General features: G+C 41.7%; 2 protein-coding genes across 3 annotated transcripts; one reads left to right on the forward strand and one right to left on the reverse strand.

The window, feature by feature from the left end:
• Window positions 1-63: 63 nt before the first annotated feature.
• On the reverse strand, window positions 64-14,720 carry LOC134193134 (rho GTPase-activating protein 15-like). Of its 2 annotated transcripts, none has more exons than XM_062661931.1 (18): window positions 14,256-14,720; window positions 13,016-13,161; window positions 12,806-12,943; window positions 12,608-12,685; window positions 9,935-10,237; window positions 8,798-9,064; window positions 8,690-8,742; window positions 6,375-6,465; window positions 5,518-5,613; window positions 5,357-5,455; window positions 4,920-4,965; window positions 4,802-4,861; window positions 4,464-4,544; window positions 3,624-3,722; window positions 3,481-3,558; window positions 2,222-2,359; window positions 2,058-2,163; window positions 64-389 (listed from the first exon to the last, which is right to left on the reverse strand). In XM_062661931.1, the coding sequence occupies exons 1-18, from the start codon at window positions 14,479-14,481 to the stop codon at window positions 215-217; spliced, it is 2,280 nt and encodes a 759-aa protein (XP_062517915.1). In that variant the 5' UTR covers window positions 14,482-14,720; the 3' UTR covers window positions 64-214. The 2 variants fall into 2 exon arrangements, with proteins under 2 accessions (XP_062517915.1, XP_062517916.1); XM_062661932.1 differs by lacking the exon at window positions 14,256-14,720 and adding an exon at window positions 13,341-13,453.
• Window positions 14,721-14,751: 31 nt separating this feature from the next.
• Window positions 14,752-21,285, forward strand: LOC134193137 (proteasome subunit beta type-3-like). Its single transcript, XM_062661937.1, has 6 exons — window positions 14,752-14,873; window positions 14,940-15,124; window positions 17,790-17,897; window positions 19,928-20,105; window positions 20,160-20,254; window positions 21,143-21,285. Exons 1-6 carry the CDS (start codon window positions 14,871-14,873, stop codon window positions 21,189-21,191), a joined length of 618 nt encoding a protein of 205 aa, XP_062517921.1. The 5' UTR covers window positions 14,752-14,870; the 3' UTR covers window positions 21,192-21,285.
• Window positions 21,286-21,299: the final 14 nt, after the last annotated feature.

The raw sequence follows: 21,299 nt of genomic DNA on the forward strand, positions 1-21,299 counted from the left end.
ACACAACCTCGGAGTACAGACCGATACGCGCAACGTCTTCACTATTTTGTGTACACAGTCTACTAAGCAGCAAACCCAAACGTTATTGTTATATTACATTGATAAAATAAATTAGTCTTCCGACAGATTACAAACCCTGCACAGTTGAGTCTTACCAAGAGAACGAACGACATTATCACAGCCACCACAGAAAATGTTTTACCCAAGCGGCCGTTTACTTCGCAAACAATTCATTGCACTCTTTTAGGAAAAAGTCTACGATCGCATTCTGGTACGCCATGTTCGCCGCCATGTTGCCTGACTCCACCTCAGGCCGAAGAAGCGTTGGACCAAACACAATGGCAACGTTCTGCGACTGCATCTTGTTTACGCTGCCCTTCGCCACCACTCTGTAAAAAGAGACCGATATTTATATCACTAAATCATTCGGTCAATACAAATGTTTGTTTACATAACAATGTGTATACAATTGAATATGAAATAAGAAGTTTGTTGTTGTGCAATTAAACACCCGCCTGCATAATCTTAGACTGAGTCATGACTGTCATTATGGAGCATCGTGTGTAGACACACTGATAGCACACATGTCTAGCTCATAGCTCTTGGCTAAGCTAAAGATAACCAATAAGTAATGATGCATCGATATTGTGCCTATAAAGCTAGATATCAATGACAGACTGAGTTCACATGATTTTGTAATCACAGACTATTCTTCTAATTACTCAGATGTTAACTGACATCAATATATTCAGTGGTAATATATATGTACACACGCACTCTAAGTGTACACATGGACTTTAGAGGTTGGATTAAATCGGGCAACTCATTGTTTTCTATTTTTCTTCTGATCATCTACAGTCAGTCATGCTTACATCTTACGAATGCCGACTCCTTTGGTATGACAAAAACGTAATCAATCGATCAATCACAAACTGAAAATAATAATTATTAGGCCACACTAAACGTTCTTTGCTTTGGGTAACAAAGTAAAAAATCACGGTCGGTCGGAACTTTTTATTTTCCACAAATCTTTCGATCATCCACAATGAACCACCACTATGTACTCTACTATACGTACACTCATGGCCTCACTGGTACAGACACCAACTGGGAATTCTAGACCAGCAGTCCTAAGGAGATCAATAACGTCCGCAACCAGGCGATCCATGCTGGTGGCTGTACGGCCAGATCCAGATGTACGTGGTTGGGGAAAGACGCTGCTCCGATGCTTTCCGCATCAGTACGTTGTTTACATGTTTAGCTGGAACTTGCTGACAAGTTATCAATGCCTTAGCAGCCTCCAAGGTAACACACGTGACGTCTACAAACTCTAAATGCAATCCAACATTGTCATCCGGTACTGCATCATATGACTTCCTGGATCTGATGCTGTCTGCGCAGACATCATGCAGACGCCGCACATCGCCGTGCAAAGAATACCTTTCAGCAGAGACGACACTTGACCCGCAGAATCCTAGAGTTTAATTAATTAACGATGGACGGCCGCTATCCAGAACCGTAATAGAAACTGCAGGCATGGCACATGTATACTGCGCAATGTTAGCCTTGTCTACCTTTGACAAGTTGTGCATCGTGTGTGACACGAATAAGTGATAGACACACATGCATGCAACATGTTCAAAAACACGTGTAACAAAAAATTCGAAAAATTTGAGACGACCGTTGACTGGGTTACCCAAAATAAAGTATTTTTCGGTGTAGCCTTATGATGTAATTTCTATCACATCAGTAGGTGACATAGTTCCCATGGGGGGGAGCAAAACAAACACATAAGCAACAACCTAAGCTAACAGCCTATACAAACGCTTATACAATTGTACCACACAAATTAACAGTATTAGTCAGAATTTCATACTAAAAAGTTACAATGTACGTCAACAGGGTACAGTAAAGTTTGACAGTAAAACACTACCGGGAGTATACCAATCAACCAATACAAACAGCAATTCCAATATTAAATCTTTGCATTTCACATCAGAGCCGATTCCTCACTCGAACTTATGTTAGACTCTCAGTAAAGGTATTCTGTTACTTGCCTTGTCAAGTGCTCCAATAATACTCTCAGTGTCTCTCTATTAGCTTGATGCATCTTCAATATTTCTTTACGAAATGCCGCAATTTTCGTAGCACGGTCAGGATTTCCTATCAAGAAACACAACTACCAATTTACAATCAATTGATACATGAAACACAGTCTTACGTAGATACTCTACGAATGGACCATACTGGGCAAATGGAACAAGAGGTTCCGCAAGTTCCCGAAAGAACAACTTCAGTGATCCGGCAACAACATTGATATCGTCCCACTGCTTTCGATCATTGAGATTTATAGTCTCCTCTGTGGAAAATGTGATTATTTGTTATATTGGTAACAACAGTGGTGCAAGAATAACTAGAGCAATATCAGTATTTCATATCAAATTTTGTATTAACACACACACACACACACACACACACACACACACACACACACACACACACACACACATAGACACACACACACACACACACACACACACACACACACACACACACACACACACACACACACACACACACACACGTGCACATACTGACACACACAGACACACACAGACACACACACAGACACACACACACACACACACACACACACACACACACACAGACACACACACACACACACACACACACACACACACACACACACACACACACACACACACACACACACAACCAAGATCTGCCTATTACATATTTGATTTCCTTTCAATTACACCAAATAGAACCTAGCCTTGCCCCAGCGGAGTGTGAATTTCAGCTCTGGATGTGCTGCCATCACTACTACGTCTGGTTCGGTCAGCGTTAATCGTGTCACTAGTCAGTTACAAGTCATCTTTGTCGGCGTAGTCCATTACAGGAAACGACTGGAGCGTGGCCAATTAGCGTGGAGTACCTAGCAGCAGTCGAATGCATTGAAGTAGAGGCTTAAGACACATTGCAGCTTCTACTGGGAATCTGTGTACGTGGTCAAAGGCGTATGAAGGACTCACAGTGCCATTTCTAATCTGCCATTTCATGACTACGCTCCCTAGCGTAGCTGCAATCTCTTATCAATGCTTGACAGCGGCCTAGAATCACAGCAATGTCAACAAGTACAGAGGCTAGAACAACGTCAAATTCCAATCGAAAGCTCAGTTCTTAGCTAATATCATTACTAGAACTCACGCTGAAGAATTTGATTACATACTTACTCCCACCCAGAAAGGCGGTACCAAACCAGACTAAGTAGTGATGGCAGCGCATCCGGGGGCTGCAATCCACCTTGCGTCTGGGGGTGAGGCTAAACAGAACCCCAGGGAGTAACAGCAACAAACGTAACACCACACTACATGCCAAATAGCATCCAAATGTAAACCGCACACAGCTGCTTATGCTTGCTTACACACACAAATAAGCACACACCAATCGTCCACCCACCTCGATCAATTTTGTAGCGTAGCCTTTGTATTTGTGATGCATTCCCGGGAACTCTGTAAATCCCAACAGTCTCCAGACCTGTACAATAATAACAAACACAGTCAAACTCACAATGAGCACAAACAATAGAGGCCGCTCTCTACCTCGTTGATCTATTGCATCAATGCAGAGACGAACGAACGACGGAACAACAGTCTTTTCCCGCTCTGCCAGATGAACGATGTGACTACCAAATACTTGTTCTAGAAAAAAACAAAGTTGGGATTGAAATCCTTACAGAAGCAACGTAAATGAGCTGATACGATAGCTACATATGTCAATAAATCATACCAACATGCTCAACTGCTATTGCACATGACAATTAGTAAGATTGTTTGTCTGTCTCTCTGTCTGTCTGTCTGTCTGTCGTTTGTCTGTCTCTCTGCCTTGTCTGTCCATCTGTCTGTCCGTCTGTCTGTCTGTCTGTCAATACATATATTTAAAATTTCAACACTATTACATTCTAAATGGTTCCAGCAAGGAAAAGGAAAACATGCTACAACAATGTCCGGCGACCCTTACGGCCGCTTACTACGTAGGATGATTAAATAACTGTACGCTATAAGCAGTACAACTGTTCTTGCTAAAAGAAAGTCTACATAGTTTTCTTGAAAGCACTCGCGCGTTGCATCTCTGGAGGCTAACGGACAGGCAGCGTCTGTCTGTTTGTTTGTCTGTCTGTCTGCCTGTCCATCTGTCTGCCTGCTTGCCCATCTGTCCGTTTGTCTGTCTGTCCACATGTCCATCTGTCTGCCTGTCTGTCTGTCTGCCTGCCCACCTGTCCGTCTGTTTGCCTGTCTGTCTGTCTGCCTGCCCACCTGTCTCTGTCTCTGTCTGTCTGTCTGACTGTCCATCTGTCAATCCATCTGTCATCCATCTGTCTGTCTGTCAGTCAGCTACCACCTGTACCTCTCTACCAATGTAATGTAGCAACAGCAGTAAACCTTTAATTAATCCCTTTTTCTTCATCTCCTCATACGTAGGCCGCCGTGCCAAGAAACTCTTCAGCTTCACTTTAACACGTCCTACAACAGCAAACCGTAGATGCAAACACAAATATACAACAACCACACCAAACAACACACAAGTGACACCTAAAAACAACTAAACTATCAATTACCTTGACACAAAGTAGCACACAAAAATATGTTAATAATAATAATGAGTAAATGATGTTGTTCTGTTAGAACTTCAACAAACACAAAAAGCACACAAAAAACATGCACACAAACAAAAACAAAAACACCTAAGGAGCAAACTAGCGATCACACAGCTAACTAACCTTTCCTTTCTGGACCATCCATTAGGTCATCCAAGAACATTTCATCGTCCGCCGTGCCAGCTAGATCAATACAAACATGCTACATCACACAACATGCACAGCATTGAATTTCTCTTGCCGACAACAGACGACTTTCGATTGTTGAGCAGCGGTGGCATAGAACTCTACAAGACATACACAAACTCGTCATTCAAAACTGTGTACAGTATTACAGTATGCATGGTCCACACATACAATCTAGCTTCTGCAAACCGAGAAACTGTATGTAGGTGGTATCATAATTAGTACAATGTATGTATTATATTGTATTGTACAACTACTAAAGCCGGGTTTACATTAAAGACGTACGGAGATGTAACGTGCTCCTTACGTGCCCTTGCGTTTTCTTACATCTTTGCATGTCTGTTCACATTAAAACGGCGAACGTAAAACGCGGAGAGACGGAAAAACTCATAAAGAAGTGCAAGAAAATAGACTCGGTTTCTATTCTAGCATCCTGCATCTTGCATTTTTATATCAACTAAATTAATTAAATAAATAAATAGATTGACTCACTGCAAGCACTATTGCCTCATTGATGGCTGTCATCCAATCAACAAGGATTGTACTGCTCTCTGCTTGAAGATACATCTGTTCTCCGGTTGGTGATATCAACTAGGCCCACATTAAATAAATATACGAGGAGATATGACGATGTAAATGTCAATTGTAATAACCTGCATGACATTCTTCCGCTTCGCGTAGTCTGGAATGACTAACTGAATGCGTTGAAGACAGAAATTTGATGGAAGACTTAGCTTTGAACCACTTTTCTATTATAAGTAAAAGTATAAAGATAACATCCTAAAGAGCAAGTTGAAAAACACTACACACAATTGTCCACCAGTAGACAAATACAACATGCTAATTTACATACAAATCACCAAAACTATCGATCATAATGAATAAACAAACAAAGCCAAACAGACAGAGAGGCAGACAGATAGACAGACAGAGAGACAGACAAACTTTCATTATCAGACAGGTGGACACACACACACACACACACACACACACACACACACACACACACACACACACACACACACACACACACACACACACACACACACACACACACAGATGGACATACATACAGACAGACAGATGGACATACAGACAGATAGACAGAGACAGACGAACACACAGAGAGACAAACAGAAAGACAAACAGACAGACAGACACACAAACAGACAGACAAACAGACAGGCAGATAGACAGACATATGGGCGAGCAAACAGATGAGCAAACAGACAGACAGACACACAAACAGACAATCAGACAGATGGACATACAGACAGAGAGGCTATTTGAGCAAGCGAAGCACCTACACCTAACAGCAACACAATTTTGCCATCACGAAATCACATTTGTCTTTTAACATGCACACGCAGACTACCTAAAATCAATTCAATTTCCAAAGACATACCATTCTAAACACCGTCATACTGTTACAACAACACAAATTAACAGTTACGCTGTGTACAGTGGCAAAAGTGGCTTGGCTTTCCAATTGCTCTCCCAACTGACTGACCTGTTCTTTTGCTTGCTTCTTGTCTTTATAGAACATAAGATGTACGCCATTCAGTACAACAAAGTGCTGCGTCCAATTTCTTTGACTACACCTACATATGCAACAAGACTATAAAAACATGTTTAGTCACATGGTGTTATCGCATAGGTTCTGCACTAGACAGACAGACAGAGACAGACAAATGAACGGATGGATAAACAAACAGACAGACAGACAGACAGACAGTCTGTCTGTCTGTCTGACTGTCTGTATGTATGTAAGTATGTCCAATACATATAGTTTCAACATTGAATCTACATACAATACAACTAAGCAACTCTACTGTCCCAATCGCACATAATCTCTGTCAGTCTGTCTGTCTGTCTGTCTGTCAGTCTGTCTGTCAGTCTGTGTGTCTGTTTATTTGTTTGCCGATCTGGTTATTTGTTTGCCTGTCTGTTTGTCTGTCTATCTATCTGTCTGTCTGTGTGTCTGTCTGTTCGTCTGTCTGTCTGTCTGTCAATACATATATTTCAAACATTGAACTATTATACACCATCTAAGCACTAAATACTACCCAAGCCAACAGGGCTTGGTTCTACCTACAACTATTTATGTTTATGTGGCTGTCTCTTGAAACAATCTTCTTTATTTTTCTGTCAATCACTCTAGCATTTGATCGTTGTAGACACACAGAAAACACAAATCTCCAGTATGTCTTGAAGGTTGATGCATTTGGCTTTCTGTCTTCATCTCTTGATTGCTGTGACAGTTTCTTCAAATAGTCTTCAGCTTTCTCTCCCCAACAGCCAAAATGTTCGAAGACTATTGGCACAAATGTTGGTCGAAAACCTCCAGGCAAGAGCTCCTGGTTGTACTTTTTGATCTTCAGGTTTTCTCGTCTGGTTGCCGCTGCTCTCTGAGTTGTAGCTGATAAACCTTCTATTTCATTACTCCAGGGATGCGCTAGAGCAATATCCAATTCAAGATCCACCCCCGATGCTGAATCAAATACGACTATGTCTGATCTGTCTTCAGAATTGACATACCTTCCTCTGGGTTCTTTTATGTGATGTCTGTCTGTCTGTCTGTCTGTCAATACATATATTTTTCATAAATGAACTATAGCACCAAAGCAATTACATCTAGTACATACATAAAAACTGGTTAAAACTACAACGCACACTACACTGTATATACGCATTAACTACACATACACATTATGACTAGACAAAGGGACCCATGGTCTCGGGCTCTAATTGTTTATGACTGTCCACTGAGAGCTGAAGTCTTCATGCAGCTGTATTCGTTGAGGAGAGATGAGAACTTCTTTGTAAGACTCTTGCTATTGCATTATGGAGTTGGACGGCAAATCTCTTCCTCCAATAGCCCAAGAATTCTGGGGCATTGGTTTGCCCTCCCTCATTGACTAAACTGCGAGATAGATGTTGCAGATATTGAAACCCTTTTACTCCCCATCTTCCAAAGTGCTTGAAGACAAGGGGTAGCAGTATCACAGAGGCGCTGCCTGGTCTCTTCTCTAAATTGTACTTTTCCATTTTTCTTCATGCCTCAGAGCTGCTGCCCCATCGGCGTTGGGAAAGGTTTCAGAGCTCCAGGAGTGGGCAAAAGATATATCTAAGTCGATGGTAGATCCCAACTGTGTGTAAAAAAAACAATATCCTGCCTATCCTCGGTGTTTGTATAGCGATGGCGTGGCTCTCTACAGTGGTGTATGTGTAGACTTCTCAAACAATATGACCATAAAGACTGTCTGTCTGTCTGTGTGTCTGTTTGTCGCTGTCTGTCTGTCTGTCTTGTCTATCTGTCTGTCTGTCTTGTCTATCTGTCTGTCTGTCTAATCAGCGCGGAAGCTGTCAAGGCTTTCTGTGCGCTCATTAGGAGATGACAGTGTTTTGGGAGTAGATAGAGACATTCAGTGTTTTACTCATTAGCAATAGTCTCGGACTACAAGTAGAACATTTCATTTTAACAATAACTGTTTGTAGTAGTGAAGATTGTTGACAATAAACTTGATTCTGTCTGTCTGTCTGTCTGTCTGTCTGTCTGTCTGTCTGTCTGTCTGTCTGTCTGTCTGTCTGTTTCAATACATTACTTACTTTTTTTATTTTTCTGTCTGTCGCTCTCTGTTAGTCTACCCGTCCATCATCTGTCTGTCTGCTTGTACAAACCAACAAAGACAGACAAATATAGGACAGACAGACAGACAGACAGACAGACAGACAGACAAACAAACCAATCACTTCATCCCTTGTGCACGCACGAAATAATAACAACATACACATTCGTAACTACCCACTACACTAAGACCATACTTCTTTCCATGAGAGTCAGCCAACTTCTTTCTCTGCAAATTCCCTGACATCCCCTAAAAACAACCACCTTCATTCAAACAGCCATCTACAATAACAGTAAGTCCATACCAAAAATTCTTTGTGTTTTGATAATTCATCCGATTTACCATCTGTTACAGACGACAAACTAGAACTAGATGGTGGCAATAAGCCAGGCTCTGAAGGAGATAAAAATGGATCACTGTCTTGTGACAGTCTTTTTGCACCGCCACCCACGCTCAGATGCTCTATAGGAGCTGACAACTGACGCCTGTGGCCAGGACTGTACGTGTTTCTTCGCAAAGAGTTTGACTTTGTTTGTGAATCTTCTTCAGCCGGCGATTGAGAGACAGAAGCCTAAAGAGCATAAACATATAGATTGATAGGACACAGCCAACTGTTTCAAATGTGACATCTAAATCATGCTGTTAAAACGTAAGTCTTCAATAAGTTAACCTTTAATTAATTAAATAAACAAACTAAATTGCTATTTGTCATTGTGTGTGAGAGTGGATGCATGTAGATGTGTAATGCCAACATCAAAGCATTAATTAATTAATTAGTTAATGTATGAGTCTGACAACTTAGCGTCCGAAAACCCTCTCTCGGTTCAATGGTTTCCATTGCACATGACAACAGCATCGTAGCTCCGTTAGACAAGACGTTACAACATAACACACTCCTCGTCTCGGTTGTATAAAAAATCAACTGAAGTGTACGAAAACTGTTCATGTTTATGAAGACCTACTGACATTCTGGTAAACCTTTCTGTATACCTACACCTCAGTGTCGCAGACTTTACGAAAGCGGACACAGCACCATACGAGAGAGGACACGTAGACTGCACCAACGGTTGACCGTACATTTCGCTAGATTCTAATGGAACTGCTCCTCACTACCAGTACACAGTCAAAATCTACCCCAGTCAAATCAACTTCCTTCTTATCCTATTGTAGATCAGTCAAATCATAATACCGGTCCACTGCCCAATCACAATTGCCAACATGTCTCTACATCACACTCGGCTGTCATTTGCTCCTATCAGTATGTTACTTAATTAACTCCAGCAGATCCATTGAAGCAGATAGGGTCACCTTAGATACTTAATTAAAATCTTCATTAATTAACGTAAGTGTTTTAGTTGGCATACTTAATTACTCACAGATTCATAATTCACTAATCAATCACTTAATTTAATTAAACTAGTCGACTAACACAACTTCTTACAGAACGCATGCCTGGTGGATCTGGGGCTCGTCTCTTCACAGAACGAGTAGCAGTAGCAGGTGGTGCACCAACAGAAGATGATGATGATGCAGGTACCGTCTTCGTAAAATCAGATGACATTTTGTTTGATTTTGGAGAGGTGTCAATGGGTGACAACAGTAAACCGTCAGAAGCTGCTCGTTGCCTCAGCCTCGTCCGTGGACTCGGTACAGGTTTTACCTCAGGTAACGACCAGGCAGTCTTACCAGCGTCTGTAAGACTGTAGTAGTATGTTTTTCCGTTGCTATCTGCACACGCCATCCACTACCACAGACAAAATGTAAACCAAAGTATACAACATGTAACCTCTCCTATACACATACGAAATACATATACAACAAAGCATCCCTTATCACCACATCAAGAAATGAGCGTGTTTGAATAAATGGTTCGTTGTTTGGGGAAAAGACTTTATGTAAATAGATACAGCACTGACATAATAACAATAGTAATACACTAAAACCTATCACATTAAATGATCACATTAGACAGGCGGTCTTAATAAAAAGATTGGCCCTCCAGATGTTGCACCAAGATCCCGGATGTTGCAACAAGATCTCGTTACATGAAGCCTCCATTTATTAGTTATCGTGTACCAGTTTTCCTAAGCTTTACCTTTCGATCGAATGGAGCGCCACTGCCAAACGCTTCCATGACTTCGGCTTTCCGTTTGCCGATGTTCTGAAGCTGGGTTATACCTACATCGCAGTCCATTGCGATCTGCCTCGCAGATTTCCCCTCTTCAGCAAACTTGATAACTTGAACTCGTTTCTCTTCGTCTAGATATCTTCATGGTCACGAGCAAAGCCAGAGATCAGTGTAACTAATACTATGCGAAGCTGGGCTTGAGCTTCTAAACACTAAATATTCCGGACAATGGCTGACGTACTTCATTCGCATCAAGCGCGGTTGTGTAAAGAAGTTGCATCAGATCGACTTACGGAGGTTGAGACCTTGGCTTGGTTACTATGACATTGGTCATTGGTCGCACTAGCAAGATTGTTTTGTATTACAAACCGGTCCGTGCACACAATAACAGTCGCTTTAGCCGGGTGGTCGCACTACTGAGGTGGTCGCAAGTACAGGTTTTACTGCAATATATTTGCATCACATACAGGAATTTGGCATAAACAACATGTACAGCTATAAATAACTATCACATACCGCACAAACAAAAATCAACAGACAACTTTACAGCAATACCCTAAAAATTATGAAGGGAAGAAAATCGTGCGATTTTGTGCAATCGCAGCTCATCACACAACTAAATTCGACACATAAGTTTTTGTTTGCGCATGCTCAGTACCAAACACGTAGTAGTCTTGTGCCTAACTGACTCATGACGTAGACAATGCCACAAGACATGTATGAACAGGGTTCTCCCCAGGGCGTCTGAGTGTAGTGCTGCGATATGCTTGAATTTCTACTTCGCTCACAGAGATCACTGACCACTTTTGCTCATGAGGGGCGGGTGGGAGGGTGGAGAGAGAAAAGCGGTTGGGGACTTTGCCGATAAAACCTAGTTCGGAAGAGAAGGGCTCTTCTTCGCTCAATTGCAACCGTGCCAATCTAAACCCATGCCTTGAGAAAGGCGGCCAATCGGTGATGAGCATGCTAATAGCAATGCAGCAAGATGACGTTAATGCGTCTGCAGGTGCAATAGCTAATGAGGTAAGTGATCACATTTACAGCTTGTAAGGTGTTGGTGTGCGAGCGCCTATGAGAGGCCGTCCAGTGTTGTCTGTTAGCTAACTAGGGATTTTGCCTCTGGTTGGCATGCAGAATTTGAAGCCACTGCAGATGATTACTCTTCGCCTCCTTGTGTACGGCTTTGGAAAGTCGGTCATTTTCATGTTCTCCCGCAATCGTTTGTGCCCGACTAGCAGCCAATGGCTTCCGGCAATATCTCGTGAATCCTGTGGTGCTTCTGGTAACTCCGTTGATGTCGCTGATGAGAGATCAGGTCGCTCTTATTAATATAATATTATGGGTAGACCTCCCCTGTACAATGAAGAGAAAATGGAGAAATACAGGAAGCGTTTGCAGCACCAATGGGTTACTGATAGCTGACAGCCTGTAAACATCTAGTATAGACGATTTTCAGGGGCAAGTCTAATACATTGTTCATAGAGTAGTATTGCAATTGGGACTTTGTCGTGACATCATTGGATGGGCATGGTCTTAGGGGAGGGGATAGTGCTACGGTTTCCTGAAATCCTGGGGAGAACCCTGTGTCAGTTAAATTTATCGTCCTTGCATCGTCTATCTTAAAATATCTAAAGCACAAATCTTCACAAAATAGGAAAGTGCCACATGTATCTGCTACTGACAGTCCATCCACCTGCAACAGAGCAATTGCTATTGTTGAAATGGAGGGAGAAGGCTTGTTATCGTACAAATTAATTCCGCACTAATAGTGATGTCGCCTGACATCGCACGACTATATTCCTGCACAAATTTCTTCATTCAGGGTATGAGAATACATAAAAACAACAACATGTAACAACATGCAGAACTTTGGTGCAGTTCTAGATTCTAATAATTGGACTACAATAGGGTAATCAATAACCATTTGACCACCAGACGGTACGTATGCATGTCATACTCGTTGTGATGAATTTCAATATTCAGTACCTTCTCACTGGTTTGTGGGTGCAAGTAGATCTCCGCCCCGTTATCTCCTACTTTGACTTGCCAACCTTTCTTGTATAGCTACACAAAACAGCCCAAACAAACTATTAGTCTCAAACATTGCCACTGCAGTTCTAATACAATTATTAACTCTAGCACAAATTGAAATGCACACAAACACTCTAACATTGCAGTGCCTACTTTTGGTTTGGCTTGTACTGTGCCAACATCCTGGTTTGGTTTTTCCCACTGTGTCTGTTGCGTAGATTCATTGTAGTAGTAGATCTCTCCGTCCTCAGACAGAAGTTCAACCCAACCATCAGTGACTGTCAGCTCCTTCTAAACATAGCAATTAAAGACAATTATCACATAGAAAGTGTTCCAATAAACACATTACTATCATCAACTAACCTCAATTATCACATCATCAGGAGGCGGAGGTAGAGGAGAATAAGCTGGATTTGGAGTAACCGGAGTGTCAAGGAGATCTTGCGGTGGAGGCGGAAGTTGCAAGGTAAGAGACAGGTCCAATCGTTGAGACACCCCATTAGGAGCAGCTGCAAGACAAGGCAATGACAACAATGCATGCATTTAGACTTTGCAACTAAACATCAAAAAGTACTAACTATTACGTATGTACACAAAGACTAATATATCTACTAGCTCTCAGTGATAAAGCATAGAAAGAGACGACAAGAAAGCCATCTCACAGTACACTAAATAACTAAAGTTCCACCTGATAACTTTGGCTTACAAAGTGAGGATCCCATCCTACAACAATATTATCTCAAAACGTAGTAGCCAGAACTAGAGCAACAAATTTTAGTGTTAGCACACGCGTTACCGGTCTCACAGTGATATGTGTTTCCCCGGATCACCAGTTTCCCCGGATCACCAGTTTCCCCCCCCCCCCACACATATAATATCCCTAGCAATATGTGTGCCCCTCGCACACATATCACAGACTTTTTACTATAAGAGTGCATGCTCTAACTGCTTACACCGGCGGGCACGAAGGATTAGCAGCAATAGAAAGACTGGTCGCTTGTGTGTGTGTGTGTGTGTGTGTGTGTGTGTGTGTGTGTGTGTGTGTGTGTGTGTGTGTGTGTGTGTCCAGTGTGTGTGTGTGTGTGTGTGTGTGTGTGTGTGTGTGTGTGTGTGTGTCCAGTGTGTGTGTGTGTGTGTGTGTGTGTGTGTGTGTGTGTGTGTGAGTGTGTGTGTGTGTGTGTCCAGTGTGTGTGTGTGTGTGTGTGTGTGTGTGTGTGTGTGTGTGTGTGTGTGTGTGTGCGTGCGGTGGGTCTATGTTCAGGTGGGAGAGAAAACACAAACACTAGGGATGCAGAAACTGGTGACCAAGGGAAACACATATCACTATGACACAGGATGAATTAATTACTAATAAAGTAGCACTCCAGAGACACTATCTAGACTACATCTCAACGCATCCCGCTATCACACAATCCCCCTATTCTGTGCAACAAGTAAAACGTTGTCACTCCTATCACAAATGTAGCAAGCTGCAACACACGACCCAACAGAACGACGTACCAACCCAACATAAACAAAGAAAACAAACAAGCAGGCCTCTAATACGTGAACATTTGCGCAAAAATTCTTAAAGTAACATTTTTTGCACAGAAAGCAGACGCACCTGGAATTTCTACGTCCGCAACCTCGGAGGCAACATCCTCTTCCTGCTTTTCAACAACTTCCATGTAACTGGCCGGCACATACATTTCTCTGTCATTCCGTTTCACTCGCCACCACCCATCCGCATCCTTACTAACTAGAGTGAACAGATCGCCGGCATCGAAAGACACAAAGTTTTCTCCAGGTCCTCCTTGGAAGGCGTACGTAGCCCGGATGAGGGTCGTCATGTTGCGACTATTCGCACCGCTACGCAGCGTTTGCACGTCTCAGTACGACGTTTCGAGTCGAAATCGTACGCACTAGGGTCAGATCAACTGGCTGGCTGGATATGAAGTCGATTGGACGACGCTTGAGGAGAGCGAGAATGCAGAGTTGGGAATTCCCCGGCTGACAAAATGAAGGATCTCGAGAGATGCTCTCGCACGGCGGCGCGATCGTGGAGATAACGTCTACGTGGATCTGGCCGGCTCAACTCGCCTGGTAACGGAAAGCGCAGCACACCTACTTATCCGGGACAAACAAGGACACTTCACGTGACACCTCGACTTTTATCGGTCGTTTTCTCTCGACGTTTCGTTCGTGTCTGGTGGTTTGTGTCATTCGTACTGTTACAGCTATGGTAATACGCATTTCAATTAGTTTTTTATATATGCAGGGTCCCTTAGTATGTTATTTGGGTCTGTAGAGTATTATGGAGCATAACGGTTCTGCTGTGGTGGCCATGCTGGGGAAGGGCTGCGTGGCTATTGCGTCTGACCGCCGTTTGGGAATCAGCGCGCAGACTGTTGCCTGTGACTTTCAGAAAATTTACGAGATGGGAGACAGACTCTATGTTGGACTTCCAGGACTCGCCACGGATATCCTGACTGTGTAAGACAATAGTCAAATTTTGACTTTTTTATTCGCCAGAGGCGCGCGTGCGCTAGGGTTACAGTAATACATGTACGCTATGGTACCTCTGTAGACCAATGGTAGGACGGACAATTGGAATGTAGCGCATGCGCTCATTGTTATCACTGGTTTATGATGTAATTTTAATTAATTAATTAACTAGTTGTATGGTATTCTCTACTGAAACAGAGTCCTAGCTAGATAATAGGTATTTGTTGAAACCCTAGCTGTCGTGAAAGTAAACATGCAAACTTCCTAGCAGTTTAGATTAGGGTTACTTAGGTATGTTTGTGATCTTGACTATCAACAGTGTTAGCTGCAGCACAATGTAGTCAAGGATTGATTGTAGTATGGGATGTGTGAATAGTTAACTGTATGTGGCATTCAACTCCTGAAGGTGTTTCTTGGTTGTCAAGTACACACAATCCCTAGCTACAATACAAAAGGATGGGGCGACGGAAGTTCATGAAGCTTTTTCGTGACCGTTTGCTCACTTAAACGAACCGTTCTTAGACTCATCTGTAGTTGGACATGGAAACAATTTTTTAAGGTAGGTTCTATCATGAAATGTGGTCGTGGGGAGGAGAAATTTGAGATTTGTGTACACACACACACACACACACACACACACACACACACACACACACACACACAAACACACACACACACACACACACACACACACACACACACACACACACACACACACACACATACCAAGAGCTCGGTGGAGAGCCATATAGGAATCATGCCCCTTTCTGTTGTGACAATTAACTAGTTGTACAGTATCCCTAGGTGCCTCGCGTTTGTGAGTTTCAGACTGTCTACTGAAACGCAGAGTCCTAGCTAGACAATAGCTATTTGTTGAAACCCTAGCTATCATGGAAGTAAACATGCAAACTTTCTAGTAGTTTACATTTGGTATATAGGGCTGGTATAGGTAGTTGTCGTTTTGCGATCGTGGTCAAGACAATTGAAATGTATAGTCTAGGTATGCACTCAGTTTCGTTGTAACGACAGTGGTATGGTATTTACTGACAGAAATTGATATCAGCAAACATTGACTATAGTGTTAGATGCAGCACAGTGTAGTAAAGGATTGATCTTACTGTAGTATGGGCGTGCGAATAGTTGACTGTAGGTGGCATTCAGCTAATAGAGGTGTTTCTTGGTTGTCAATTACACACAATTCCTAAAATACAGGGTTATATGCAAACAGTGTAGTAAAGAATTGATCATACTGATGTGTGAATAGTTGACTGTAGGTGGCATTCAACTCCTGAAGGTGTTTCTTGGTTGTCATGAAGCATTTTCTTGGTGGTTTGGTCACTTGCACGAGTCATTCTTAGACTCATCTGTAGTCCGACAAGGAAACGATTTTTAAGGTAGGTCCTATCATGGAACGTGGTCGTGGGGAGGAGAAATTAGAGATTCGTGTGTGTACACACACACACACACACACACACACACACACACACACACACACACACACACACACACACACACACACATACCAAAAGCTCCATGGAGACCCATATAGGACCACGCCCCTTTCTGTTGTGACCTCTAATCCCTCGCTAAGCTTGGCAATTATGCTGTAATTTATTTATTCAATTAACTAGTTGTACAGTATCCATAGGTCACATTGGTAAGTAACACGTCCAACAGCGTTTTCAGACTGTCTACTGAAACGCCGAGTCCTACCTAGACAATACCTATTTGTTGAAACCCTAGCTGTCATGGAAGTAAACATGCAAACTTTCTAGTAGTTTAGATTACGTATATAGGCCTGGTATAGGTAGTCGTCGTTTTGCGGTTGGATCAAGACAACTTAGATGTACAGTCTAGGTATGCACTCAGTTCTGTTGCAACTACAGTGGTATTTTATATGTCAGTAAATCAATGCTTGCCAATATCAATTTCTATGTCAGTAAATATCATACCACTGTCGTTACAACAGAACTGAGTGCATACCTAGACTGTACATTTCAATTTGACTATCAACAGTGTTAGATGCAGCACAGTGTAGTAAAGGATTGAATGTACAGGATGTGTGAATAGTTGAATGTAGGTGGCATTCAACTCCTGAAGGTGTTTCTTGGTTGTCAAGTGTACACACAATCCCTAGCTACAATACAAAAGGCTGGGGTGACAGAAGTTTATGAAGTGTTTTCGTCGCTGTTTGCTCACTTAGACGAATCGTTCTTAGACTCATCTGTAGTCAGACACGGAAACGATTTTTAATTAAGGTAGGTCCTATCATGAAACGTGGTCGTGGGGAGGAGAAATTTGAGATTTGTACACACACACACACACACACACACACACACACACACACACACACACACACACACACACACACACACACACACACACACACACACACACACACACACATACCAAAAGCTCAATGGAGACCCATATAGGACCACGCCCATTTCTGTTGTGCGACCCTGATTAGAAGCCTCGCTACGCTCGGCAATTAGTTAACTTATGCTGCACTTCACATTTTGAATATTTTTGTGTATTATTGTGTATTGTGTCTTCAAATTAAATGGTTAATTAGGGGGTGTAACCTGGTCTGAAATGCAGGTTGTAAGAATTTTGTACAAACAACTTGTGGATGGTTTGTGTTTCATTGCAGTGCAAACAGGATTCGTTTCCGTCTCAATCTCTACAAGCTGAGAGAGAATAAAGAAATCAAGCCAAAAACGTTTATGAGCATGTTGTCCAATCTGCTCTACGAAAGAAGGTAATGTAATGTTAGTCAGATCAATACGAATCTATTGTGAAATTGGTCTGCGTGTTTAACACATCTGGCGGTCAGTTGAAACTTGCTAGTCTGTTTTCTTCGTTGCATGAGTTGCCAGAAAGTGCTTCATCAGGCATGCACATACATAGTCTACGTACAAAGTAGTATCAGAATGAGACATCTAACCTGTTGATTAAAACACCTTACAGTGTGGAAAATAACAGTAGGACATAGGACAATATCCCACCAAATGTGTTGTTTGTCTGACTAAATACTGCACAAGTGTTTGGATGTGTTTGGACAAAACATCCACTCGTAGGCATATATGATAATGTAAACCTTGGCTCTTAGCACGTGATGGCCTTTCCAATGGTGTAACTGTTAATTTCATGAACTTAGGTGCCTCCTAGCATGCCCTATCCAGGGAGCCCTCAGCTGCCTTTAATGCCATTTCTCCCATGGAAGTTAGTTGTAAAACATTACATGCAAAATCATGCAGTAGAGGTGGCACTTAGTTATATACATGTAACACCATACAAGAATGTCCTACCTAGGTTCAGTCTGTTCAAGCCAAAATAATTCCCTATTCCACACTGCCTTACATGAACCATTATTGAATTACTTTGTAGTTATGCATTGCTTCAATTTGGTATAAAATGTGATTATATGTTGGTGTTATGTCTGCTACATTTGTGATGTCTCATCCAGTGATGTGTTGGACTACCAGGCTGTCTGTCATACCCATGTCTTCATGTTCTGGCCTAATTAATTCACATGTACTTAATTAATTAAGAAAAATGTGTTAGACTGTAAAGGATCAATTGTGGTTTGAGTGCACTATTTTTATTATTTACAGTTTTCTGAAATCATTTATGCAACCTAATTCTACTGTTATTCTATGAACTTGTCTACTACTAGTCTAGAGTAGGATCAGTGGTCAGCTGGTCACAACTTTAACTTAGGTTTGCATTTTGGAAGTGAGAATAGAATGCTTGGGGGACCACTAAGTGAAATAGGAATCAGGTGGTTCTAGCGGTTATATTTACCTCGAGAGGCATAGGATCTGTTATGTATATTGACTGTGTGGTTATTGAAATGTATGGTAACATGGCACTCCTACATGGAAGGGTTTACCCCAAACAGGGTAGGTCCAACCCACTTGGTCTGAATGTATTTGTATTATTAACAAGTAGATTGCAGTACAGCATTCACTTATTGTTTAGAAATTTTAAACTATGCAAGGGTCATAGTATTGAAAGGCTTATGGCGATATTTGATAGTCTGGTCTTCAAGTGCGTTGTCTTATCAGTATTATGTCAAGGTCTTGTAGGGAATAGAGTGGACAGTATCGGATCAGCACAGCTATGAATTCAGTGTATTAAAGTGCAATGTGAATGCTTATTAAACTTTAACCACTTGTGACCTGGTTGCCATCGTACTGGGCTGGCTGACTTTGACTCATCCTCTCCTTATACTGTAAAACCAGAAATTTGTGTGATCGTATTATTTGAATTTCCTCCCAATGAGGGCTTTAAAATTGCTATGCAGTTTTAATTCATGCAAGATCAGGAGTGAAGACAGCTTGAATATACGTGTACTGGTAACAAGTTACATTGACCAACCAAGACCCACCATAAGAACAACTACAACAAGAAAGAAAGTGTCTATGCATAGACGTTTGCTGGCTGTTCAATGTCATTCTGGGGTCTTAGTGTATATGAGAAAACCGGCGAGAAAATGATGAAGTGAATACACATGTGCATGCTTATTATGCACAGTGTGAATTCAATTTGTGCGATGATAGTTTGGTGGCACAATTTGCATGATTTGAATTATTGCACGAATGTCTGGTTGTGTGGTAGTTAGCTGCTGACTCAATCTGATCAAAGACTGCTTGGGTGACTGAATTAACAGCAATGGATAGAATTTGTTGTGATATGAAGAAATAGTACTTGTGTTTGGTCTATATTGCTACATGGTTTCTTATATTACCTTTATTAAATGATTTTTACTCTAACGTTTTCGTACAGATTTGGACCTTACTTTGTTGAGCCGATCATTGCTGGTCTTGATCCAAAGACGTTTGAACCCTACATTTCATCCATGGATTTAATTGGTTGTCCAATGGAGACCAAGGATTTTGTGGTAGGTGGTACAGCAGCGGAACAGCTCTATGGCATGTGTGAATCTCTCTGGCGACCAGACTTGGTAACTCCGTCACATTTATTATATCAACATTGTGTGTATGCGTTACATGTTTAGGAGCCCGACGATTTGTTTGAGACAATCGCACAAGCTCTGCTGAATGCTCAAGACAGAGACGCATTGAGTGGCTGGGGAGGGATCGTTCACATAATGTAAGTTTACTGAACGACTTTACTCAATGCTCAGCTGTAACAGGGAGGTGTGTAAACCCAGAAAGTTGGATGTGGGATCCAACTGGATATCATATGGAGTATGAAGGCTTTGATTGCACTAATGTTTAAGTATATGATGACAAGGAAGTGTGTCTACACATGATGTTGATTTAAGTTTTACCATAAATGGTCACATCTAAGGCATTCTGAATTAGTGAAGTTTACCGGTATAACCAGCCAATTACAACTGGAGTTTGAATTGTTGCAGGTCTTTTTTCTAATACGTGACACCAGCATTGCATGATGTTTACTGTCCCCACACATGTTATTGTGTAGACGTCTTGCAACCACTCGCTTGACAAACTAGTAAACAGAATCAACTCTTTTCACCGCTGCAGGCAACTAAAAAATATCTCTATCATTAGCCGTTGAAAGAATTTAATGGTGTCATGTGCATTGTGTCAAACCGAAGATTAGGGTTTTAAATTTGAATACTGTAACAGTTGACTACAGGATGAGTTCTATAATGGGAGAAATACTTGAAGAAATTGATGCAGCTCTGTGTAAATATACAGTAAAGGGTTAGTATTATTTTTCTTTACACTAAATAGGTAACTACATGGCACAGTCATTGTCTAGCAGCTTACCCTAAGTAAGAAGGTATTTGCTTATTTCTTGTGGTATTAATTAAACCTGGTAACTTAATCGACTCTGGGGAGGAAACTCAAACACTCTAAGTGAAATTGAATGTACCTACTGTAAAAGCAGTCCATGAATGTGATATTGTGCTAACTGAGTTTCGGTCTCTATTTGATCTACAGGAACCCCACATCGGATATTATCGTTTTGCTGATTTCACTATGTAATTGGCTTTTGTTTTCTTTTCAGAGAGAAGGAAAAGGTAACTACAAGGCATCTAAAGGCCAGGATGGACTAGAACCGTCATAGAAAGTAGATAGTCTAACATACTGTCAGATTTCAATGCCGTTCAGGTGCACGCGTCATCTGATGCAACTTGAGTAAAACCTGCTGTCCATTTTTGGCG

This window comes from Corticium candelabrum, chromosome 17, assembly GCF_963422355.1.
Source record: "Corticium candelabrum chromosome 17, ooCorCand1.1, whole genome shotgun sequence".
Taxonomy (NCBI): Eukaryota; Metazoa; Porifera; class Homoscleromorpha; order Homosclerophorida; family Plakinidae; genus Corticium; species Corticium candelabrum.